Source organism: Neophocaena asiaeorientalis, unplaced genomic scaffold (assembly GCF_003031525.2).
Source record: "Neophocaena asiaeorientalis asiaeorientalis breed wild unplaced genomic scaffold, Neophocaena_asiaeorientalis_V1.1 scaffold43, whole genome shotgun sequence".
NCBI classification, from domain to species: Eukaryota; Metazoa; Chordata; class Mammalia; order Artiodactyla; family Phocoenidae; genus Neophocaena; species Neophocaena asiaeorientalis.
In genome coordinates, this window is record NW_020173674.1 from 10629033 (window position 1) to 10655219 (window position 26187).

At 48.1% G+C, this 26187-nt stretch overlaps 2 protein-coding genes across 8 annotated transcripts in view; one reads left to right on the plus strand and one right to left on the minus strand.

The window, feature by feature from the left end:
* The first annotated feature begins 957 nt into the window (after positions 1 to 957).
* Positions 958 to 4876, plus strand: MRPL16 (mitochondrial ribosomal protein L16). Its single transcript, XM_024749366.1, has 4 exons — positions 958 to 1127; positions 1485 to 1550; positions 3234 to 3382; positions 4200 to 4876. The coding sequence occupies exons 1-4, from the start codon at positions 1073 to 1075 to the stop codon at positions 4683 to 4685; spliced, it is 756 nt and encodes a 251-aa protein (XP_024605134.1). The 5' UTR covers positions 958 to 1072; the 3' UTR covers positions 4686 to 4876.
* Positions 4877 to 7873: 2997 nt separating this feature from the next.
* The window catches only part of STX3 (syntaxin 3), a 49770-nt gene continuing 31456 nt past the window's right edge, over positions 7874 to 26187 (minus strand). The window contains exons 3-11 of one of the 7 annotated variants that reach the window (XM_024749360.1): positions 21907 to 22006; positions 21246 to 21320; positions 20047 to 20114; positions 16787 to 16895; positions 15629 to 15702; positions 15365 to 15499; positions 13403 to 13513; positions 11777 to 11890; positions 7874 to 9802 (exon numbers count right to left, since the gene is read on the minus strand). In XM_024749360.1, coding sequence (XP_024605128.1) covers positions 11807 to 11890; positions 13403 to 13513; positions 15365 to 15499; positions 15629 to 15702; positions 16787 to 16895; positions 20047 to 20114; positions 21246 to 21320; positions 21907 to 22006 — 756 coding nt within the window. In that variant the 3' untranslated portion in view covers positions 7874 to 9802; positions 11777 to 11806. The other 6 variants (XM_024749359.1, XM_024749364.1, XM_024749362.1 and 3 more) reach the window with 6 other exon arrangements.

Here is a 26187-nt window from a genome sequence, read left to right on the forward strand (position 1 = left end):
GAATCGGACACGGGCTGAGGGGGCGGGGGCAGTTTAACCTTTTAAAACCGCTCTTGGGACAGAAATGATTGGCTGTAATAAAATTCACTAACTCTTTTGATACAGATTCAGTGTGCAAATAATCAAGAAGTACATAAAACTGTGGACAGGGAGAGTTCTTCCAGTAGCTTTGCGAGATTACAGGTTTTATTTGTTGCCATTTACGATATTAATCCTTGGAGAAAGACCACGCACAGATTTAGCATGATTTAAATACAATAGACATCAGCCTCAATTGGTAATCCCGTCGGTATCCTAGAAGCTTGGAAAAAGACACTCTCTCTTTCTAAATATTAAAAAGCATCATGCCCATAAAAATGATTTGCCCAACATTCTCCCAGAATAATTATACCTTTTTTCATTTTAACTTGATAGCGACTCATATTGTCCGTTCACTGGGGTCTGTGGAGTCACACCGACTGTGCTCAAATACTGATTGTACTGTTTTCCTGCTGTGTGACCCTAGGAAAGTTAAATCCTTTGACCTTCGAGCTGGAATCTGCAAAGTGGGGGTAATGACTTACTTATCGCATGGATTCGTTGGGAGGACTAGACGCAAGGATGAGGTACTCACCGCCCGACACAGTGCAAGAGCCCAGTAAATGTTAAGACAGTGATGGGTCCTTCGCCTTTTTCTAACGTCTTGCGGGAGAGAAGGGGGCTAGAGACGCGGCGTAACGTAGTGAATTGTAAGGAACCAACTTGCCATATGAACCCAGGCTTTCTCAGCATGGTACTTCGGGGAGAGAAGCCCCCGCCCCGCCGCCCTCATCTCCGGAGAGACCCCAGAAAGAACGCGGGGGGGGGGGACCCGCACACACCAGGCCGGAACCCAGGTTCCGAGGCTCCAGTTTCTTCCGCTTCCACCCGCCCTCACTGCAGGGGGGACCGGCGCGAACGCAACTTCCGGCCCGACCAGGTGGGAGCCGGAGCCGGTTCCGGCGTGTCTCGAGAGTGCCGCGTTCCGTGCCCGCGTCGAAGTGTTCGCTGCGGTCGCCGTGGGGGATACCGACGCGACCGCACGCGCGTGACCATGTGGCGGCTGCTGGCTCGCGCCCGCGCGCCCGTCCTGCGGGCGCCTTTGTTAGGTCAGAAGTCCCCTGATCCCTCCAGGCCTTGCCTCTCTCCACACCCCTCCCCCGCATCGGGTGTCTCGCACAGTCCCAAGACTCTGCGCACGGTTGCGGAAGCACGGGGAAGGGGCTGCCCTTTGCTGCCGCCCCTCCCGCCGTAAGATTCGTGCAAAAGGGTCAACAGCGTTCGTGCAACCTGGGGATCGGCGCCCAGAGTCCCCGGCTTGTCCTTTGGGGGCGGGGGGCAGTGCCTGTGAGCCCCTTTAGTGGAACCCACGTCCCAAACCCACGGGACACCTCTGTCAGGAGCATATTTGGCCCAGAGTGTACCAAGCCGTGGCCTTCGTCGTTTAACTTGATCTGTCTTTGTAGATTCTTGGGCAGCGCCGCCCGCCAGCGCTGGGCTAAAGACGCTGCTCCCGGTGCCCACTTTTGAAGGTGAGAGCTTACCCGTTTTCCTGTTTGTAAGCCTTTGCTGTGATGGAAGCCAGCAGAGGATAGGTAAAGAGCAGGCGCGTTCTTGTGCCCCCTATCCCCATTCACCCATTCAGTAATTATGTATTGAAGACATACTGTATGCCAGGCAGTGTTCTAAACGCTAGAGAGAAGTCGAAGAACAAGAGACTCAAAAAGGCTCCTGCTTTTAGGGAGCCAACCTGTCATGGGATATCTCCCATATGGCCTACCACTGGTGCGTGGCCCACAGCTGCCCACTCAGCTAAACCTAACTGGCCTCAATTGAGACTTCTGATGCTTTCTCCAAATGAGGTTACACATGTGCAGTCAGTAACAATATTACGTGAAAAGCATTAATTTGTTAATATAAACAATTAAGGTAAGCCACAATTTGGTATCTCTAACTTACCTTTTTTTTTTTTTAATACATTGGAAATCTCAAAAAAAATGAAAGCGGCCTTGACCTCTGAGGGCCTTATCTTCTACACATAATTGTGAAACTACTACATGCACTGGAGTACATATGGCCGTGGAGGCAAGAGAAAGCATTACTAAGTTTCTGTGTAGCTACATATAGAAATGGCAGGGGGCAGTTTCTGTAGCCCTTAAAGTCTCCTGTTTTATATTGGACTCCATCACAGAGCCATGCTTGTTTTACTATAGAAATACTTTAGATGACTTACAAGTTAATTTTTTTTTTCCATATTGTCAAAACGTCAGACATGATAGAGACGTAGCATGTCTGGCCCGTCACCCAGCAACCACATTGTAGTACGGGCCTCAGCATGAAAAGCCCCTGTATATATAAAGGAAAGAGCACTGACCAAAGGAGTACTAGGTTGTTAAGTTTCCCAACCAGAATGTGGCAGAGCAGGAGAACTTAGGTATTTTGATGTACAATATAGTATCCTTTCCACTGCCTCTTTTCAGAGAGGCAGTGTGGTATTTTTTCTTAAGTGACATAGTGTCTAGCTTTTCTGTTTTGACTGGATGACCCGAACCAAATTATAAAATGTCTCTAGGCCTGAAGTTCCTCTTCTATAAAATGGATGAAAAATACCACCCGCCGAATGTTCTGTTTCTTGATGTAGATGTTATGTGGGTATGTCTGTGTGTTCACTTTGTGGTAATTCACATTTTTTTATGGGGCCCTTTGATACATGTGTGTTAAACTTTTAAAGGTTTAAAGATATTAAAAAGGAAGCCCTAAAAGATACCAAGGCTATCAAGTTGTTTTAAAGATTAAATGAGATAATGCATGTAAAGCATTCAGCTCAATTCCAGCACTTAGTAAACATTCACACACACACACACAAATGTCACCTAGTGTTACTTTGTGACACTCTCATATCTTTGTACCTTCTCTAACAGTCCCTTTTTCAGTGTTAGGTACAGAGTAGGCATTTTAAAAAAGCATTTTGGTTTGAAGGTTAAAACTCTGCTCTCTTAAAAGGTTCAAAAACATTTGCATCAACCACTGTCGTAATCAGAAGATTCCAGTGTCCGTGAAAAGCATCCACAAGATAAACCTCACACACTTTTGGAATTGTTGTTGAGTGGTAACTTTAAGACTCTGACCTGATTGTTATAAATCTTTCTAGGAAGAAAATGAATCCTTTGAGATGTGTGGTTTGACTTACTCTTGGTTGTCTGTGCTCCTTTTAGATGTTTCCATTCCTGAAAAGCCCAAGCTTAGGTTTGTTGAAAGGGTACCACTTGTGCCAAAAGTGAGAAGAGAGCCTAAAAACCTGAGTGACATAAGGGGACCTTCCACTGAAGCCACTGAGTTCACTGAAGGCAGTTTTGCGATCTTGGTGAGTCCAGCGTCAAGCGGCTATAGGACGGAAGCCAGGGATTAAAATAGACTCCTTGAGTTCATTCTCGTCTCTTCCTCCCCAGGTTTTACTAGAACTGCCACTAGTTGCTCTTTAAACTGATGAGCAGGACCCAGTAAGCATTAAGTCATAAATGTTTTTTGTTTTACGTAGAGTGAAAATAATGGAAAAGCAGAAGGAAGAGGGTACCTAATTTACCCCATAGTTAGACCATGAGATTTTCTCAAGCCTCTGGTCAAAATAAAACTATCCATGTTTTAGTACATGGGACAGATGTTTCCTTACTCATCAAGTAGCTTCCGTGAAGACTTGACGTCAGTACCCACACAAATGGCTATGGACAAGGATTTAGTTCCCATCAGGCAGCCAGAGTGACGTTTTAACGTCCGATTCCCACAGCCTGCACGATCAGCCCCTGCCAGCCTCTCAGAACGCAGTCTGTTCCCCATTCCTCTCTCTACTCCGGCCACACTGTCTTCTGCCCAGACTCACCAAGCCACGTGCTGCGCCAGAGCCTTCGCATGTGCCATTCCTGACACTCATCTGTTTCCCCTTGGCTGGTTCGTTCCATTCTGGCCTCAGCTATAAAGGTCACCTCCTCCAAGAGGTCTTCCCTGGCTATCCATTGAAGCGGGTCCACCCTTGTTCCCGTTTATTAGTGTACCCTAGGCTTTTCCTCCATGGTACTTACTAGAACTTATATTTGAAGCCACAGTTACCATAAAAGAAGAGACACGATAGATCCCACGAAGGCTATCTAAATCCCCACGTTTCTGATTCTTCCATTTCCTTTTAGGCACTGGGTGGCGGTTACCTCCATTGGGGGCATTTTGAAATGATGCGCCTGACAATCAACCGCTCTATGGACGCCAAGAACATGTTCGCCTTATGGCGAGTACCAGCCCCTTCCAAGCCCATCACCCGCAAGAGTATGGGACAGCGCATGGGGGGCGGCAAAGGCGCCATCGACCACTACGTGACCCCTGTGAAGGCTGGCCGCCTCATAGTAGAGATGGGCGGGCGTTGCGAATTCCAAGAGGTACGGGGTTTCCTCAACCAGGTTGCCCACAAGTTGCCCTTCCCCGCGAAGGCCGTGAGCCGTGAGACTCTAGAGAAGATGTGGAAAGATCAAGAAGAACGAGAACGGAACAACCAAAACCCCTGGACCTTTGAGCGCATTGTCACCGCCAACATGCTGGGGTTACGGAAAGTGCTGAGCCCCTACGACCTGACCCATAAGGGGCGATACTGGGGCAAGTTCTACATGCCTGAGCGTGTGTAGTGAGGATTGTAAGCAGGAAACGGACACAGGCTGTTTATTCCCCTCAGCCAGTCCTTCAAGTCTTTGGGTAGCTCTGATGTCATGACCACGGAGCAGCATATGAGTAGATGCTTTCTGAAAAGCTGTGCGTCACCTGTCAGGTTTTTTAAGTGCATTACATTTATATGAAATAAAGTTTGCGCATCACCTCACGATGACGTAACTTCCCACTGGTCACCAATTCCCTCAGGTGATTAAGAACCAGGCCTGACTGACTGTTAGGAGCTCTGATTCTCCCCGGCTATAAGATAAATGTCTTCAAGGCTGAAGCAAACGTTTGCATCTCCCACCTCTGATTCAAGTCAGACTTAATGTCTGTACTGCCTTTTTTATGTACACACTTAAGGAGCTAGCTTCTATGACATTTTACTAGTCACAGAAGTTTTTGGAAAAGCAAGGAAAACAACAGTACATGGGTTAATTGATTCAACGTATTTATTTATGCCCAGCTACCCATCTTCTCTCAATCTTAGAAGGGGGGATGTTGGACAATACGGCAACAGACACACCCTTGCCTTTTACCAAAAGGAACTGATAGAAACAAAACCTGAATTGTGTGGTCTTTCCTAGGCCTGAAACCCTCTGGGGATGGGGGGTATTTGCCTCTATATCTGTGTCCCTACAGGTCCTAGCACAGTGCAGGGTGCCACACAGCACTCAAATCTTACTGTTGAATGAGCAAGGGCCCTGGGTGATTCAAACCCCATGGTTCCAGCTCCCCGTTTGCCTTTAACAAAATTCATCTATTTCTTCAGAGCTAGCCAGCAATGGTTTCTATCCTGTATTCAAACGAAAGGAAATACAGATTGATAGGAAACATATTAAACCATTTGCTTTGAAAGTGGGCAGAAAACAGCACACTGACTAAAATGTCCATTTTTTAAATCCCACTTTCTTAAAAAGTAAGACCTCCGGCAAAGAAAATAATTTACCTTCAAAAGTACAAATTTAAGCAGTTGTGTGGTCCTTGAGAATTGTATACCGTGATTTCTAACATTTTTAGTGAAACTCTTGTACTATAACTAACCACTAAATTACACTAGAACACACCTGAACCTTGAATTGGGGACAGCGTTTGGAACAGTTTCTTGTACACAAGTCGCCAGCCAACAAAGCCAGTTTCAGCTGGCAACGTGAATCAGTGAGAAGGGGTGTGAGTGACAGCCTCGTTTTTCTGACCTAACTTTGTCACCTCTTCTTTGTCAGGGTTCACAGAGCATGGTATTTGTGACTGTTGGGTGTTCAATCACAGCATAACGTGTTTCTTTTGGGGTCCCCGTTTAATTACTGAACCACAATCCTGGGGCCAGCCGTCTCTGCAAAGTAAGAGGCCGTTGACAGAACTCTTATCACCACCTCCCGTAAAATAAGGACTTTAAAGGGTATGTTGTGAAAGTGGGGCCTGCTGTGCTTCTGCGTGGGTGGATCGACCATTCCCAGGCATTTCTACACAGCCTGTGACACAGACCATTTCCCACTGATGCCTTAAAGCGTTTAAGAGGCAAGCCCAAGGACTCGGCCATAGCAGAGATCAGAGCTTAATTTCAGATAAAGTCAACAGATTCTTGAGCAGCTATAAGCGGCAGGCATTGTGCTAAGCACTGGGGACACAGCAGCGAGGGAGACGTGCCTGGGGCCTATCGCTAGACAATCACCCCGGAGAACGTTGGACCCTGAAGAAGGAAGGAGACAGAGGGTTGGTCAAAGGTGAGACCTAGAACTGGAAGAGCAGAAGTAACAAGTGCCCTGGTCCTGACTGACTCCCGGCAGTTAAAATCAGATCCTGATGAGCGGGTGTGCTTCAGCCATAACGTCAGCGTGGGCTCTGGCTCCAAGTTTATTTCCTAAACAGGTAGCTATGCTTTCTGCTCTACCCTGCAGTCTCCTCCTTTAACCATCCTCCCAACCTGCTACACAGTGCTGTACTCCCTGTTCCTTCACCCCTGCCTGCCACCCAAGTCCATATTTTTGTAAATCTCCTTTTGCGTAACTTCTAACTGGTAGGTGGTTGAGGTCCTATGTCCTAAGAGGTTTCATAATGGAAAGAAGAGCTTTGGAGGAATCTGCGGCGGAGCAGGGATGGCACCACAGAGGTGGAAGGAGAATTGAAAATGCCAGGTGAGGATCCATCTGTGAGGACTGAAGGGGATAACAAAAACGGAGGGAAAAAAATCATAGATTATACAGCAAAACGTGTGGGGCTAGGATCACCAAGCCTGTCTACAGGGGTAAGGGACTACTCGCAAGGCTGCAAAAACCTGTCCTAACCTCATAAGGGGAAAATTTTATTGATATTTACTTTGGGCTCCCTGTGTGGCCCTCTTCCAAAGAGTTCAGGGTGCTTTTAATGCAATAACGAATTCTTTCTCCTCTGCCGTTCCCACATGCCAATGCCCAGATTTCACTACAGGAAATCAACACCCTCACGCAAAGCATTCTGAACAAAACACTCTGCTACCAGACCTGCGTACGGGACAGACTGCCACCTTCTGTCTCCCCATCTACCTATTCCCTACCAACTCCCTCTTCACACATTTTTCTTGGTTTTCTCCAACCTTCATTCCAGCCCCCAGTCCCACACAGATTAAGGCACCTGGTGACAACCAAAGCCCTCAGGATACAAGCGTCTTGAGCGAAAACAGGCCTGACCCTCCCCACAGATGGCTCACCTGTTTTGTGTTTTTTTCAGGCAAATATGCCCCCAATAGTAGAAGCTAAGATGATCGCAAGGATGACACAGCAGATCATGATCATGACCTTCTTCTGCTCATCCAGACAAGAAAAGAAAAGCACGTGAGAAACAGTGTCACTGCAGAGAGGGTTCCAGAGGAAGGGAGACGAGGGTGGGTCTGGGCATGGAAGCAGATGTGAAGGTAAAGGGAGATGGATCTGGCTTCTAGAACCCAGGGTACTAAGGGAAATGTTACTTCTCGGCGAGAGATGCAAACATCAGATCAACAGCAAGCTCAGAGGATGTTTCGTATGTTGTTCTGCCTTCCAGCTGCCAGCATATCAGATTTACGCCACTTGCCCCCAGAGCCAGATACTCTCAGTGAGTCAGCTGAAGTCTTTTGCGGGGTGGGGGGAGTTAAACCATTTTCAAAAATTAGAACTTTTGATCCATCTGATGTAGCACATGGTTAAAAAAAATGTTAACCCCTTTCCGAAACCTAAACAAAAGTCACCACATGGTGGCAGCCACCAAGTGTTTTACAGGGACATCGAGCCAGAACTGTTTCACAATCAAATAAAGTCATTTATTTTTAAATTAGCAATAAAATAATCAAGTTTACATTTAAAAAAAAGTACAAAGAAAGAACAAAAATCCCTTCATTTGTGTTCTGAACTATAAGCCCAGGCCTCAATCCCAGGAGAGCAAAGATCTATCTGTGATTGAAGCTTGTCTGCCCTCGTTGCCGGAGCCAGGCCTGTTGGACATCACAGCCATAGGCAAGAGGGCGGCCCCTTGGCTCTGTCCAAGTGCTGGGCAATGATCAGGAGTAATCATTCCTTTGCAGAGGAAGCCAATGGACCATGCCTGGGTTAGGGTGCCCGCCCTGTCCTAGAAGGCATTGAAGTCAAAGGTGAAATAGCAATCCGGGAGGCTGGCAGAGACCAGCAGGGGATCTAAGGGGCTCACACTGGCTCAGCACGGTCACTACACTTAAACATTTCCCGGCTTTTCTTTGCTCCATGACAAGTGGGGGCGACAAAGCATCTCTGAAGCTCATTAATCTGGGAGCAGGAACAGCTGCTGAGTAGACCCCGGCCTCCCAGAGCTGACTCCACCCTGGAGACAGGACGTCCCAAAGGTCACATGAACGGTACCAGATTGCTGTGGGACGTTCTCAGGACAAGCCTGGCCCAGGCAGCAAGTGGGGAGAGGTGTCGAGCTCGTCCCACCTTCTGTCTGCTAAAAACCTAATGGGGATCAAGTTAGTCCTCGCCCCAACCATCTGTGATTCTCTGAGCGCTTGTGCAGAAAACAGCAGGTTTCCCGATGATGTGGGAAGATCACATTTCTACTGTGATTCATTTGCAGGTAAGCAAATGTCTCTTACCTAATTTTTAGCCTAGCTCAAGTTATTTTTTTGAGGTTATAATAACCTCATTTCCAGTTTCCTACTTCCTGAGAGACACATACATATATGTACATACATCTCACACACACGATTATAAAAATACACTTGGAACACGTGAAATGACTGAATACTCATACTCGCCCCAGCCTGAAACATTCCCAGAACCTGAGACTCAAGCACCTCATCCCTGGCCTAATTTTAGTGCCTGGTTATTCTGGGCCTCAAGGCAATGGCTTCACAAAGCATCATTCTAACAGTAAACAGCCAGTTCCCAAGACTGAGACACGGAAACAGTTACTCCATATACCCCAGCCTCTACAGACGGTAACCGCAGACGACTGCCTCGTGGCAGCGCCTCCTTGAGTCAACATGCGGGAGTACAACATAGACAGAGATCGAGTTGGCCCCGGAGCGGAACACACTAAGAGCTTAATTTGAGGCTGAATTTCAAACAAGAAGTCAGCTTCCAAGACCAGAACGACCTCTGCCAGTCCCTCCTACTTTCAGGACAGGGAGGACGAGCCACGAGGACTGGGATCCTGCCAGGTAGAAGACGCAGGTCCAAGCCTTACTGTTGCCCAACTTGGAAGAATCCCCTTGCTTTGTTAAAGATATCCCCACCCCGCCCCCCCAAAAACACACTGCGATTTTGGGGAGAAGAACACTCCATGAGGTAGAAAATACAGCACCTTGGGGAGGTCTCAGGTAGGTTCTCCAAGGTGCGGGGCATAATTTGACACATCAGAGGGGAGAAGGAGAAGCTGGGGCAGTTCCTACGGTCCAGAAGGTGCTTCAGAGTTGGTGGGGCAGGAGAAGGTTCTCAGGGCTGCATCAGTAGTTTAGATTTCTTCTGGGCTAGATTGTTTGCTGGGTCAGGTCCAAGGGTGGTTACAAGAAAACAAGGGAACAGGTCCCACTCTCTCTCAGGAAGGCCATTCACACTCCGTTCCCATCTGAAGACAAGGGCGGCCACACCAGGCTGGGGTGAAATGGGCTCTACGAGAGGCAGGGGGAGGAGGAGCTGGTCAGCGCCCAGGGTGGCAGTGGAGAACAACAGTAAGACTCGGCCACAAGCCACACACCTAGAAGGTGGAGAGGAGAGATCAGAAACAGCTGCAGAGAGAGAACAATGGAAAACTCAGCACAAACCCACGACAGGGCCTGGAATTAAATACCCCCCCGTTCAAGAAACAAAAAGCCCTGTTACAAGAGGCAAAGAAATAGGAAAATCCCTGGGCCTTTTACAGCCCTTCCCAGGGGCTGTCGCGCCACCGTGGAAGGACTTATGGGAAGAGAGGCACCATCACTGGTGGAGAACACCTGTTCTGTCTGTGGGGCTCCCATCAACACCTTTCGAATACAAGTTTCAGAAGCTTGCTGGCACTAGAATCACCTTCTCCTTCATCCATCCCCCACTAACCTTAGAAGGCAGAAAGGCACAGTGAAAAAAGATGCAGAAAAGTTCAGGCGTCACACCTGCTCTGCCTTGCAAGCTGTGTAGGCTTTGGACAAGTTCCTAGTTTCACTGAGCTTCACAAAGCTTCCCCAATGAACATGGGGTGATGATGTTATCCTAGAGCACAACTGGGGAGCATAAACATATTCAGAAAAATAATACTTAAGAGGTCACGGAAGTCTTCACAGTGCCGATAACTAGATGATTCTTGTCATGCTACTGCTGTACACATGAAAACCTGATTCAGTGGTCAGCTCTATTCTTTTTACCACATTTTAAAGAAATTAATATCCTGAATTTTAAAGTTGCTATTGGGACTTTGCTGGTGATCCAGTGGTTAAGAATCCTTGCCTTCCGGGCTTCCCTGGTGGCACAGTGGTTGAGAGTCCGTCTGCCGATGCAGGGGACACGGGTTCGTGCCCCGGTCCGGGAAGATCCCACATGCCGCAGAGCAGCTGGGCCCGTGAGCCATGGCTGCTGAACCTGCGCGTCCAGAGCCTGTGTTCCGTAACGGCAGAGGCCACGACAGTGAGAGGCCCACGTACAGCAAAAAAAAAAAAAAGAATCCGCCTTCCAATGCAGGGGACGTGTGTTCAATCCTTGGTCAGGGAACTAAGATCCCACATGCCACAGGGCAACTAAGCCCACACACTCTAGAGCCCACGCGCCGCAACTACTGAGCCCGCGCACAACTAGAGAGCCCGCGCGCCACAACGGAAGTTCCCACGTACCACAACAAAGACCCCACATGCCACAACTAAGACCTGACACAGCCAAATAAATATTTTTTTTAAGTTGCTATCCTCTAAGGTTCTCTAGACTTTGTAGATGATGATAAATGGCCACCTTGTTTTACAAAGAGAAGCTAGGTCCACTATTAGTTGTGTGTTCAAACATGCCCCTGTTACCTAACTTCTCTAAGCCTGAGCATCTTCATCTGTAAAATAGGGATGATAATAGCACCTGTCTCATGCGGGTGACGTGAGGACTCAGTGATGCATGTGTAAGGTGTTTAGTACATTGTCTGATACAACCCAGCCCTCAAAAATGGTAGCTACTCTTATCATTCGAGAGCCAACCAGTCAACCACAAACAAAACCCTGCAGACCCAAATCCCGATTCAAAGCTTCATTTACACTGAAAAGGATACGGAAGGCAAAGCCCAAGATACCTGAAAGCCAATAATAACTCACAAGACAAACCCCAGATCGCAGACATAGACTGCACCCAACTGAGGAGGAGCAGGCTTGCTGGGGAAGGGAGTGAAAATAAGGGGCGGACAAGGGCGGGGACAGAGCCACAGAATAGGGACGAACGGAGACCCAACCCCTGCATGCAGCCAGGACCCGAGAATAGCAAGTTACATAGATGAAAGAACGCACAGGTACTGAAGTCTTAGAGCGCTCGGTGTGTTCGAGGACAACCACAGGGGGAAGAAGCAGAATTTAAAATCCCAGGCTCATTTCTCAAGAGGGAGCCAATCCAGAGTCCCCGAGTACCTTCCATTTACTTACATTTCAGGGCAGCAGCCTCCCGGGCCGCCCTTACTTCAGCCCAACGGAAAGTCCAATAACCAACGCTAAAATGCCCAGCAATACAACCACTACCACAATGATAATTATCAATTTCTGGAGAGAGGGATAAGAGAAATAAAAACAAGTCATTATTACAAACAACCAGAAAGCCATGGTAAGTCATCCAAAACCCAACCCCTCTGCCTCTACGTAGGAAGCATCTTATCAATCCAAATAAATGAAATAAAAAGCCAACATCTCTACATAAAGACACTCTATTAGGATATTTTGTTTCTTAAATTACTTCTGCACTAGCAATGCCAGCAGATGGAAATAGGGAGTTTCCATCAGCTCTCAGCTCACACGGCAGCCTTCATATGTGCACAGATATAAGGAGAACCATAATGGGGTCTCCAAGCAGCAACAGGCCAAGATATAAGTGACTCATTTGTCCCTTTTCAAGAAGGAGTATAAAGACATTTTTGACATAGTCCTAATTACAAACGTCTGTCCATCTCTCCCCCAAAGTACATTCCCACCTGTCAAACCCAGTACAGTGACTGGGGATCAGAAAGTATGGTTACGGTCCTGTTGCAAACCAGCCTGGATTCATCATGTAAAATAACTTCCCAGCTCCCTAGATACCCGCCCAAGCAATAGGTAAAGTTGGAAGAAAACGAAAGACTTGAAGAACAAAAATATCAGAGCCCAAGAGAAACAGAAAAGAGCAGGCTACAAAGCAAAAACCACCAGAGCTAGCCACCACAGTCACTAGGCAGAGAAGCTTAGAAGTCCTCAGGTGACAGGGGCACCAGAACTAGAGGTGGGGGGCGGGCAGTGGAGACAGGATGGAAAGAGCTTGATTGAAAGCTGAATTTGAATCCTGGTTCCTATGCTTCCTAGGTGGCCTGAAGCCAATTACTTAACCTCTGATTCTCAACTGTTTCATCTATAAAGGAGAGATAACAGGTGCTCCCAAGATACAAGATAATGCTCACATAGCCATCAGCACACCACTGGGTTCATGACAGAGAAAAGGAGACCAAGTGGGGCAGGGCTTGGGCTACCAGCGTGGAAGGCAATGAAGGGAGGTTTCTGAGGAGCACGAGTCAAGTGTAACGGCTGAAGGGATCCCGAGCTCTGTCCAGGGCATTGGCAGGAACACCTGGGCGGTGATGCCGAGCTGCCTGCAAATGGGGGTTCTCGGGTAGAGAGCACGTGAGCCAGATCCATGCGAGGCACCCCTGGGAAGGAAGGGCAGCTATTCTCTAGGGGAAGCTGAGGTAGGCTTTTGGATGAGGCCAAGACAGAGGGAAGGCACGGGCTCGAGGACACGGGTGGGGGCGACCAGAGGGAGGAGAAGCCGGTCGGTCCAGCTGGGACTAAGGGCTCACCCTCCGAGCTTCACTCTGATACTTGACAGCCTTTTTGGTATCTGCCACGGCCCGCTCCACGAAGCCCACTGACTGGTCCATGTTGTTCTCAATACGATCAATCATGGCTCCCTTTCCGCGGACGCAAGAGGTGGGTCCAGCAGAAAGAGGGATGGGGAGAGGGAGGAGAGAAAGAGCGAGAGACGGCGCGCACGGTGGACTCTCTTCTCCGAAGGCAGCGGGAGAGGCTCACCTTCCGGGCCTGACCCTGGTACTTCACGGCTCTTTTTGTTTCCTCCCGAGCCTTCTCCACGTGGTCCACCGTGTGCATGACATTCAACTCTATGTTATCTAACATCTCACCCTGCAAAGGACAGACGCTAGTCACACCCAGGATAAGCCACCCCAGGACAGTCCTAGCTCACATGAGAAAGGGGTTCTCTTTCTTTTCAGCACCAAGGAGAGCATCTAGAAACTTTAACATGCAGCCTTCTGTGGGGCAAACTTGTACAACTTCCCCGTGATTACCTATGGTTCCCCAGGCCTTGGTGGCTGTCACTCATTCCAGAAACATTCACTCAGTTACTTCTCTGTGACAAGCACTGCACTGGGCACCTGGAGCACACTGTCTAGATGCCTGGGATATTCTGAAGGATCCCGCCACTTTTTTTTTTTTTTTTTTTTTTATATTGCAGCTATATTATTGAGGGAAGTTCTCTGTATGATAAAGTACCCTCCTTTTTTTTTTTTTTTTTTTTTTTAAGTATGTGAAGAGAGAAGCCAAGATATTGGGTTGGCCAAAGAGTTTGTTTGGGTTTTTCTATAACATCTCACGGAAAAACCCAAACCAACTTTTTGGCCAGCCCAATACATCTATCTCATGTTCTTAGGGCATCGCCAGGATGCTGGCTTCTTCCTGGTCATTCAGACCTGAACCAAGTTCATTCGGCCTGAACTGAGTTCATTCACTACTATAGAAGAGTGCCCAGCACACATCAGGGGCTCAATAAATAGCTGAGGTGGGAACAGTTGCTTTCCCTAAGGTACTCCCAGGTCCCGTAAGTGACAGACATTGGTTTTACCTGAGTTATCTGGTTAAGAGACAGCAGTCTCTTAATAAGATTCCCAACCTTTGCCCGGCTATTACTTCCTGACCAGAAGTTTGGTCTCTCCAGTTGAGTTCTGTGCATCTTAGGATGGGAATTCCCTTCACCCACCTAGTCCTTCCTCAACCCAACCCATGGCGTTATGGCAGTCTCTACACAGAGAACAGAACTTACCATCACTTGAATCTCAAACCAGTTCCTCGGCAAGGCAGTGTGGGGAGAAAACAGAAGGGTAGGGATGGAGGGGCAGGAGAAATGGTCTCAAAGGCCGCAAGGGGGTGGAAGAAAGGCCCCTGAGCCCAGAGCAGGGAACTGATGTCAAAACCAGCCGAGTGGTGCTCGGGCTTCAGTTAGGTTTCCTTCTACAAAGGAAGCAGTTTTCAATCCTCTCCAGGTGGCAGAGCCACTGGGAGTTCATGGTAATAGTGGCACCAAACCATGACACAGTGGCGAATTTAACTGCATCGTAAGAACCGGGAGACGTGTGGCTATGTAACACTGACACCATATGCTGGGGACAGAGCCATCCACCCCTGAGCAAGCTTACCCGGGACAAAACAGACTCTCAAGCTAAGCACTGTGAGAGTTCCCAGTTTTTCTGTAAATACTACTTCGCTGTCCCTTCAATCCTTCTGTTGTCTGCTCCTGTTCCTTAGCAAAAACTGTCAACATTTTTGGAAAAACACACATACAGAAGATAAAACAAAAATGGAAAAATACAAAAACCTCTGTGAAAACTTTTCACCATAAACTGGGGAAAAGGCCCCATGTTTTCAGTGTCACCAGTGAAACAGTTCCTATCAGGAGATTGTTTTAAGGCATCACCATTAAGAGCCCATATCTCTAATTTAAAAAAGACAACGGTCCTGAGGCTGGAGGGAACCAGGTACTTGACAGAGCACATCAAACCCCGTATTAATTAGAAATGACCTCCAGGCCGAAGTAACAGGCATGAACGATGAGGCTGCGATTGCCCAAAATGTCAGCATCTACTACGCAGTTTCCCAATGATTCTCCCACCCCACCCGGCTTTCCAGGAGTCCTGTCTCGCCCTTCTCGGGAAGCCCCGGGCTTCCTCTCCTCCCTGCCCACGCGGCACCCACTGTTACCTGGTTCTCCACCAGCATGGCGATATCCACGAACATGTCATGAAGCTCCTTGATGCTGCTCTCCAGCCTCACGATGTCCTTGTGCCGTCCCTCGATCTCACTGAGGGCTTGCTTGGAAATCTGAGAGTCGATGATCTAGGCCAGGCCGCACAGAGACCGACCATCTGCCATCATGCCCGCCGCAGCCTCACCACACCCCTGCGGGGCTCCCGCCGCCCCGCCGCCCCGCCCTCCGCAGCCCAGCCCGCCCCCACCACCCCTCACCCCCGAGGTGAAGATGGCAGGGTTCCCACTCTCCAGCATCTCCTCCAGCTCCCCATCTGTTGTCTTCCTGCCGGCTTTACAACAAAAGGAGGAGAGCATCAAACATAAGATCAACGCTCACCATTTCAAAAGTTCCCTGAAAGGGCTTCCCTGGTGGCGCAGTGGTTGAGAGTCCACCTGCCGATGCAGGGGACGCGGGTTCGTGCCCCGGTCCGGGAAGATCCCACATGCCGCGGAGCGGCTGGGCCCGTGAGCCATGGCCGCTGAGCCTGCGTGTCCAGAGCCTGTGCTCCACGACAGGAGAGGCCACTACGGTGAGAGGCCCGCGTACCGCAAAAAAAAAAAAAAAAAAAAAACTGAAAATGGGAATACAGTAAGTTCACTCTAAAGACCATGGCCTTACAAGCCTCCTGACTCTCCTTTCTCTGGATTTCTCCCCTAATCCAATCCGTCCTCAACATTATCAACAGTTACCTTCCTGAAGCCCATGTCTGATGACATTCCTTTCCAGCTCAGAATGTCTCCTGGCCCCCTTCACTCCACCATGGAGTCCAAGGTCCTCAGGACAAGGGGCCAGTTCCTGGGTGAGCCCTCCCTCCATCCGCCTTAACCTCACCCTGCTCCACCCAAATGCGCCCTGTTCCCAGGCCCTGGACGGCCTCTCCCTCCTGAACACGCGTGCTTTGTTCTGCCTGCGCCCTTGTTCATTCAGTTCCTGCGCTCAAAGCACTTTCCGCCCCGTGGGGCCCTGCAGTCCGGTTTCTGATTCCTAAAGGGCGTGGCTGTAGTAACTTCTTTATTCCTCATGGCAACTAGCACCATTCTCTGCTGTCAAACAGGCAGCAAAAGATGTCATGAGCCCCAAGGAGTGCAGCTGTACAGCAAGTGCTTCCCTCCATGGACACAGAAACGCTGGCTCCCACGGCAGTCAAACGACTCGGGCCTGGTAACTCCGAGCCATCTTTCAGCCTAAGACGCAACATCCAGGATGCGCCAGTGCTGTGAGGCCTGTCCCCAGCTTGGGCACAAAAGAGAAGGCAGAAGCCACCAGCAGGGCTACTGCTCCCTCTCCCCCGGGAGAGGGGAGGACACGACTGCGAACGGGCAAGCACGTGGCAGGAAGGGTGAAGGGGCACAGGCCAAACTTCAGACACGCACTGATCTCGAGCTGCCGCTGGATTCGCCCTTTGCTGCGTTCACGGAAGTCCACCTGGGCCTCGTTGTATTTGGTCATCACCTCCACAAACTTCCGGGAGAGGACAGAGTGCTGTGGGAGCAAGGTCAAATGCTGTGAGCCCCCAGGAGGCGAGGGAGGGGAAGGTCCACACTCTTATAGAACCCCAGCCCCTTCGCAGCCAGCCCCAGCAGCACTGGTCCTGGAACCAGAAGACCAGGGACAACTCGTGGTGGGAATGTAAACGGGTACAGTCACTGGAAAACAGTATGGAGGTTTCTCAAAAACCTAAAAACAGAACTACCATATGACCCAACAATTCCACTCCTGGGTGTATATGAAAAAAACCCAAAACATTAATTTGCAAAGATACATGCACCCCAATGTTCACAGCAGCATTATTTACAATTGCCAAGCAACCTAAGTGTCTATCAACAGATGAATGGATAAAGAAAATGTGGTACATATATACAATGGAATATTACTCAGACATAAAAAAAAAAAGAATGAAAGTTTGCCATTTGCAGCAACATGGATGGACTTGGGAGGCATAAGTGAAATAAGACAAAGACAAATACTGTATGATATCACTTATATGTGGAATCTAAAAAATACAGCAAACTAGTGAATATAACACAAAAGCAACAGGTTCACAGATAACGAGAAGGAGCTAGTGGTTCCCAGTGGGGCGGGGAGGGCAAACCAGGGGTGAGGGAGCGAAAGGCGCAAACTACTGGGTGTAAGACAGGCTCAGGGATGTACTGTACAACACGGGGAATACAGCCAACATTTGGTCAGCACTGTAAATGGAAAGTAACCTTTCAAAATTGTATAAAAATGAAAACAGAACAAAACAAAGACCAGGTACAAGACTCAGTTTTTTGGTTTCCTAACTTTACACCATTGGAAAAGTCGGCTGACCTTTCCAAAGCATGTTTTCAGTATCTATTAACCTGTCTTGCTGAACTCCTATAGTAATTGTGAGGCCAAAGGAGATACCCTGTGAATCTCAGAGGCCCTGTTTTCTAAAGCTGCCGGACTCCCTCCTACAACCAAAGATCCTTGGGTTGTTACTCAAACTGACCTCCCCAACTTTTCTTGCTTGTAACTCAGTGCCTTCAAGTCAATGGCCCTGGTGCCTAAACTCAAATCTTTATCATTTTTTTTCCTTACTCACCTCTCAGCATCAAGCCCTACTGGTTTTTCCTTTGCAAAATCACCAATATCTATGCTTTTTCCAAACCAACTACCACTAGGCAAATTCAGACCCAAATCATTGCAAAACCCAACTAGAGACCCGCCTGCCTCTTGCCTCTTTCCCACTCTGATCCAGTTTTCAACTGGTTCCCATATTATCTGCAACCCAAAGTCAATGCATACAGGCTACTCAGTCAGCTCCAAACTCCCTGGACTGCAGCCAAAGGCCTCTGGAATACGGTGCTATGTTCTCTACCAAAATCTCAGCGTCCACTATCCCATGACAAACGTTTTACTCTAGACAGGCTGCTCTCTTCACGTCTGCCCCTCACACCCACCCCCACCCCCGCTGCTACCAACCCACCCAGGCACCCACACACACCACTCCTGCCCCCATGCCTCTAAGGAGAACCTCTCCCCGAGCCTGTCCATGTTGGCATCTTGCCCACCAAGGCCCAGCCTCCTCTGGCCACCCCACATTTTCCCGAGATCGTCTGATGCTGGGAGCACGTGCATTTGATCCGGTCTTCATACACGTTCTCCTGTGGGTCTTATGTCATAGTTTCCTTGTGCTACTTGAGCACTGTGCCAGTTCAACAACAAGGATCATATCTTTGATGACCACCAAACACCCTGACTCCAAACTGGACAACTAATGACCAACAGTCTTCAGAGAGAAGACTTCAGTTTCCTCACCTGAAAACCAAAGAGGCTCACTAAACCCTCAGCAGTGCTCTGGGAGCCTCAGGCACCTCCTTAGAGGACGGTGTGAGAGGGGCCACCAGCTGGACTCGGCCCTGTCCCCCACTTCAACCTGAGCCGCTCCCCTCCATCAGTTCCTCAAATTGAGTTCCAAACAGTGGTTGTTGGTTGTTTTTTGTTTTAAAGGCTCCACAGCTAGAAAAGGGAACCCTCCTACACTGTTGGTGGGAATGTAAATTGGTGCAGCCACTATGGAGAATAGTATGAAGGTTCCTTAAAAAACTAAAAATAGGGTTACCATATGATCCAGCAATCCCACTCCTCAGCATATATCTGGAAAAGACAAAAACTCTAATTCGAAAAGATACATGCACCCCAACATTCATAGCAGCACTATTTACAATAGCCCAAGACATGGAAGCAACCTAAATGTCCATCAACAGAAGAATGGATAAAGAAGATGTGGTACATATATACAATGGAATATTACTCAGCCATAAAAAAGAATGACATAATGCCATTTGCAGCAACATGGATGGACCTAGAGATTATCATACTAAGTGAAGTAAGTCAGACAGAGAAAGACAAACGTATCACTTATATGTGGAACCTAAAAAATAATACAAATGAATTTATTTACAAAACAGAAGCACAGACATGACTCACAGACGTAGAAAACAAACTTATGCTTACCAAAGGGGGAAGGGGGGAGAATAAATGAGGAATGCGGGATTAACAGATATACACTACTATATATAAAATAGATAAACAACAAGGATTTACTGTATCACACAGGGAACTATGTTCGATATCTTATAATAACCTATAATGCAAAAGAATCTGAAAAAGAAGCATATATATATATATATATATATATATATATATGCAAAACCGAATCACTTTGCTGTACACCTAAAACCAACACAGTATTGTAAATCAACTATACTTCAATAAAGATTTTAAAAAGGGACTTCTCTGGTGGCACAGCGGTTAAGAATCCGCCTACCAATGCAGGGTACATGGGTTCAAGCCCTGATCCAGGAAGATCCCACATGCCGTGGAGCCACTAAGCCCGTGAGCCACAACTACTGGAGCCTGCACACCTAGAGCCCGTGCTCCACAACAAGAGAAGCCACTGCGATGAGAAGCCCGTGCACCGCAACGAAGAGTAGCCCCCGCTCGCCACAACTAGAGAAAGCCCGCACACAGCAACAAAGACCCAATGCAGCCAAAAATAAATAAATTTATGTAAAAAAAAATTTTTTTTAATTAAAAAGACTCCACAGCTAAGAAAAAAAAATTAAAAGATTGGACTAGATGGCTGTTAGGCCAGGGAAAATCTCACCTGGGATTTCCGAATCCGAAGGTCTGCTGACGACCGGACCTCGTCTTCTTCAATATGCCTCTCCATGCCTGCATGGGAGAGGAGGTTATTCTAGCAACGCATCTGCTGCTCTCCTCCAAGAAACACACTGCGCAGTGCGGCCTCCTCTCTCTTTCTCACACACCCGGCCCAGGAGACATAACAGCAGGTAGGTCCAGTCTCAAAAGGTCAGCTCACACCTGAGCCACGGGACACGCGTTCCATGACCTTTACTACTGCCGGGTCTTCTTCCTTGGATACCTCTCGGCACAGTGGTTAACAGCATGAGTCTCTGTCACTAAGAGACTCGGACTCAAATCCTTGCCACTTAGTAGCCATGTAACTTTGGAAAAGCCACTTAACCTCTGTTAGTGTTCCTGTCCTCCCGTCTGTAAAATGGAATAAACAGCAGTGCCCCCCTAGCAGCACCGACGTGAAAATTAAATGACAATGCACACAGAGGCCTTGGCACACGATCACGGCTATGACTGGAAGCTGCCACTAACGACTTCCACCTCCACCCGCATGAAAACAGGCAGTACAGTCCGTCTGGGGGGAAGAAATGATAAATTAGGCTGAGCGATGCTGCTCGCACTCCCAGACCAACAGCATGCACTTGTCAGCAAGCACAGTGCGGCAGGAATGCAGGTGATAGCCGTGGAACTAAGGAACCTTCTGCGCCCCCAGAGGAACTGAACCTACGACAGTGGCTTCACTGAACAATGCCCTAAATTGAGGGGCGGGCACGGGGGTGACGGGAGGGTGATACGTGGCCCCCAAGAAATGTCTCCAGACTCTATAATCCATCTGGCATCCATACATCACTAACATCACTGTTCAAATGTACGTAGGTGCTGGGGAAGGAAATGGGACCAGGAAGAGAAAAGTCGAGGGACTAAAACTAAGGGACCAAGTCGCCCAAATACCCAGTAGCTGAAAGCACACTTTCATTCCCATCTCCGAACTTCAACTCTGCACTCTCTCAACCACAGTCATGACTTGAGAGCAGGTAAACTGTCTGGGGCTCTAATAGGTCATTCCAGGCACAGTGCCCAGACCACAAGCAAAGACGGCAAGGGTGGTGTCCCTCCCGCCAGAAAGAGTTCCGGTCCAGGAGAGCTGGACCCCGGACGTGAGACAGATGGTGAGAGTGCCGCCGGCTCCCTTTGTTCCTTTCTTACTCTTCAGTTTGTTCCGGACGTTGTTGGCCCTTTTCTTGATCTCAGTCGTGAGCTGCTCCAGGTCATCCTTGGTTTCTGGATAAACAAATGCAGGCAGAGTCAGTTAGAAGAGACTGAGAGCTTAGTCAGCTACAACAATCAACAGAGGAGGTGGGGAGATTTCTCAGGTGCCCACTGCCCAGAGCAGTATGTATCCTGGTGGGCTCTCAAGAAATCTGTCATTAGAATCACAGAAAGCTTATTTTTAAAAGGCATTTTTTTCCTGGCATCCTACTCCAGAACTACAGAATAAAAACACCTCGTGGAAAAATAGGGGGGTACTGGGGAAGCATTTCAGGCAGAGGAAATAGCACAGGGGCAGTGGTGGGTGGGACAGAGATGAGGTATGTCGGCAGCTGTAAGAGCCGTTGCCAGTCATGAGAGGAACTAGCTGGGAAGGAGAGGAGAGTTTGGCTAAATGGGTTGGACCATGAAGAGAAGAGGTAACAGCAGCAGAGCAGTGACCAGGAGAGGGTAGAGGAGGACGGGAGATGACACGGCACATATGTTAGTGTAAGGTAATACACCCCCTCCCCTGCTGCTCACAGAGGGAGGAAACCAAGGCCCAGCCCCAGTGGCCAAGGGTCACTGTTGGGTGATTCAGCCCTGAGTCAACACTCACTTGGCTCTGGAATGGGTGCAGACAGAATGATACTGTAGAGCTTCTTAGCTTCCTCCACGTGCTCTGAGATCTTGTCAATGTTGAGTCGAGTTTCCTCGATCTATAATTAGAAAGATGATAGCCTTTGTCATCAAGAGAAGAATGTAGCCATGACTTAGATGAAAACAGAGCTCCCTGCCCACCTTCTGGGTTTGTGGAAGAAGATGGCGACAGGAAATGTCTTCTGAGGACCAGTGAGCCCAGCGAGTACCCCTTCCATAGCCAGAGAAACGAACGTAAACAGAGCAGTCATTGAAGACCCGTCCTCATTGCTCCCTGAGAGGAGCACGTTTACTCACCTTGGATGGGAAGATCCCGGCCAGAGTCAAGAAGGGCCAGGACAACTCATGAGGAATAATCAGAGTGAAGGGTCAAGAAACCTTACCAGGCAGATCCCCAGCTCCTCCAAAAGTGGAACAGCAGAAAGTGAGGACAGGAGAGAGGGAAAAAGGAAAGAAAAAGAGGGAAATGGAGAGAACAAACCTGGAGAGTGAGAAACACAGAGAGAAGAATGAGAGGAAGAGAGAGACAGAAACAGAGAGGAAGAAGAGAGAAAGAGAGAGAGACACGAAGCAATGACCATCTCAGGAGATGCTGAGCTTCTCTCGGACATGTGTTCTGGGGAAACGCCTCTTACTAGCTGATCGCCTTAGACGATCAAGACCCAGGAGCTCAAGCCGTGGACCATTTCTGCCCATTTCTGAGGTTCCTAACTGTGCAAGGTGTGTATCAGAAAGTACTTCTAGCCGCGCCTCATTCCCAGACGGAACACCATCCCAGGACGCTGCTGCTTGAACATTTAAGTTCAGCCTCGGCTTCTCTTCAAAGGCACCGGCTGTCGCGGTGCCACGGCCTCTGCTGCGGTGCCAGTGCGTATGCAGGGAGCAGCGCATGCCGACGAGACCTCAAACCCACCCCATCGACCTGCCTCGCTTCCACAATGAGGGGCATGTCAACACGGCCACAGCCAACAAACAGAAATCTTGTAAAATGCCAAAAAGTAGGATCTTAACACCTGAGATACAACGAAAATACAACTCAGTATGCAGCTTCCAGCAGCCCTTCCTTCTGGTGAATAATTCACTTAAAGAGAAAAAAAAAAAAAACCCTGATCACAGCTCTCCAAGTTACAAAGAAATAAAACTTGAGTTCTCTACCCCTCAAATAAGTAATTTTGACAGTGGAGCGGGGATTTGACCCTCTACAAATATGGGTTGGCCAAAAAGTTCCTTTGGGTTTTTCCCATAAGACGTTACAGAAAACCTGAACGAACTTTTGGGCCGACCCAATATATTGGCTTTGATGCATCATAGTTTGAGAATGGAATTACTTGCTTAAAGATACAGAATAAACAAAACAAAACAAACAAACAGAAGAACCAAAAAGAAAGATACAGAATACCTTTTCAGTCTAATAATATCATCAGAGTGTAAATACAAATACAAGTAGCTACCCAAACATTTGTGAAGCATTTTCACAGCTGACAAAACAATCCATAGCACTGCATTCAGACCATTATTGAAATGAGGAAACTAAGTTTAAAGAGGTCATAGGTCACAGGGTTGGTGGTAGGGACAGCACTCAAATAGTGCTCTCCAGAGTCCGACTGGGGTGCTTTTTCCATTAGAGCTGAGACAATGTTTCCGGCTTCTTCGTACTGCTTCACTTTTAGCAGCATCCCAAGCCTACCCAGTTCTCAAAAAGGCCTGTGTTGTCACCTGTGAATGCTGGTGGCTCTAGGGGTGTAACCACCTCAGACTCAGGGCCTCGGGGGATCCAGAAATTGCCACCTTACCCTTCCCTCTCTCTTCATCTCTCCCAGAGCACTGACTCCTCTTCCAACTCCTGAAGTGTCAGCGCATCACACCACGTTTCCATGTCCATCACGTGACTGTCATGCCAGAGCTATTACATTGTATAAAACAGGACTGAGGGGCTTCCCTGGTGGTGCAGTGGTTAAGAGTCCGCCTGCCGAGGCAGGGGACACGGGTTCGTGCCCCGGTCCGGGAGGATCCCACGTGCCACGGAGCGGCTGGGCCCGTGAGCCATGGCCGCTGAGCCTGCGCGTCCGGAGCCTGTGCTCCGCAACGGGAGAGGCCACAACGGTGAGAGGCCCGCGTACCGCAAAAAAAAAAAAAAAAAAAAAAAACAGGACTGAGAAAAAAGACTTTCTAGAATAACATGTCCTCGCCATTTTAAAATGAATTTTAACAACGGAACAAATCACCCTCTTTTAAGAAGCCAGAGGCCTAAGGTTTTGCATGTTCAACAGACTGAATGTCTTAGAAAATAGCTCCTGGAATATTATTTCATCAAGTGAAGAGCATCCCGCCCCAAAGCTGGGTCAGTGGTAGGGAGACGAGGTAGGAAGTTTTTAGGATGAGACTGTTGGACCCCAAGCTTAGAGTCACTCCAGGCACTTGGAGACCAGATGGTAAATGGGCCTCCGGGCTCCGTCCTCAACCTGCCCGCAGAACTTTCCAGACCTGGGGCCTCCACCCCCGCCTCCAGTCATCCTCCACCCACGGCAGCTGCTCTCTTCCCTCTGTCCTCAACCACCTCACCATCTGGAGGTATTTCAGGGCCTCTGATTTAGTAATCTAGTAACTTAGTTCACCAAACAACCTCAGAATCCCTTCAGGACTTCAGGATGGGCAACTGGCCGATCACAGAGCTTTTTTTTTTTTAAACTATGTGTCTCTGTTTTTTCTTGGAAGTGTTAGTTTTTCTCGAAGGTGACTTTCAGAGTATTTCATGGTAGCAGGTAGACATGCAATTAATTTCCTTTTGTGCATTTGCCAGACAACCAAAGATCAGGGCGGCGGGGACAGGGCTGGCAGGAAATCTGCCAGGGCCGCATCTAAAAGTTCAAGTGCTATTTGTCTGTGTGTTTGTTTGGGGTTGTTTTAAATAGACTGACATTACCCTATGCAATAATATATTTAAGAACTAAACCCGATTTAACATACACCTGTCCCAGAAACAAGGCCCTTCACTGGATGTCTGTGAAGTCACTGTCACTCTCTCCTTTTTATGCATGAGAGCACTGAGGCTCAAAGAAACTGAGGAAGTCTATCAAGGCCATAACTGCAGAAAGAGGCAAAACCGAGGTTTGAACCAAGGCAACTGTTAAATCCAAACCCTGTCTCCTGAACCAGGTGAAGGTGCAAGAATCACCTACGGGAAGCTCTCTATCTCCTCTCCCAGGTCCGTGTACATTCAGCCTGTGTCAGGTGAATGTGTGTGATCCACTCACCAGTTCTGTGAGACTGGCTCAATTACCTTTGACTCACATCACGTGCCTTACTTCTTTGTTCTCCAACCAAGGCTCCCTGTAGAGAGCTTTTTACACAAGGAGAGCTCAAGCAACTCAGTCAAGCTGCTGACTGAGGGAACCAATCTGCAAGTTTTTGTTTTTTTTATCGCCATGCTAAATTTGCAGCTAATACATCCCCAATGCCCACTTATTTTTGGTTACTTTTTAAAATGTATTTTTCAACGATTTGTCAGTAATGGGGCAATCTAGATAGCACAGTTTAAGAAAATAAGTTAGAATCATACCAGGTTCACATTCTGGCTCCGCCCCTTAGCAGTTTTTTGACCTTGAACAAGCCACTTACCCTCTCTGAGCCCCAGTTCTCTCATCCGTGAAACGAGGATTATCATATTTCCCACTTCCTAGAGTTTGTGTGGGCATTAAATGAGATATGTCAAAGGCTTAACACAAAGTACACGCTCAATAAACGTCACATGGTGATAAGGACAAAAATAGTCAGCAACTATTGCACATCTATTGTGTGCAGGTACTAGGCTGAGCCTTTACGAACAATGTCTCATTTAATCCTCACAGCAGTGCTAATTTTAACAACACGTCCTGTGATGTCAGTAGCCACCCAAGGAAATCCAGTAAGGACAGCAAGTCAACCACGCTTCACACTGGGTGTCTGCCTCATGGAACCAACTGTAATTACCACAGTATATAGGCTGCCCTCTGTATCCTCAAGTTCTGCATCCATGGATTCAACCAACCCCAGATCGAAAATACTCAGGGAAAAAAAAAAAAAAAAAATTCCAGAAAGTTCGAAAAAGCAAAACTCAAATTTACCACACCAGCAACTATTTACATAGCACTTACATTGTATTAGGTATCATAAGTAACCTAGAGATGATTTAAAGTATACAGGTGTGTGCAGATTATATGCAAATACTATGCCATTTTATATGAGACTTGAGCGTCCAGAC

Coding starts and splice junctions, on each gene's coding strand:
- MRPL16 (XM_024749366.1), top strand. CDS start 1,073: ATGTGGCGGCTGCTGGCTCGCGCCCGCGCGCCCGTCCTGCGGGCGCCT. Junction 1,551..3,233: donor CCCGGTGCCCACTTTTGAAG/GTGAGAGCTTAC, acceptor TGCTCCTTTTAG/ATGTTTCCATTCCTGAAAAG. Junction 3,383..4,199: donor AAGGCAGTTTTGCGATCTTG/GTGAGTCCAGCG, acceptor ATTTCCTTTTAG/GCACTGGGTGGCGGTTACCT.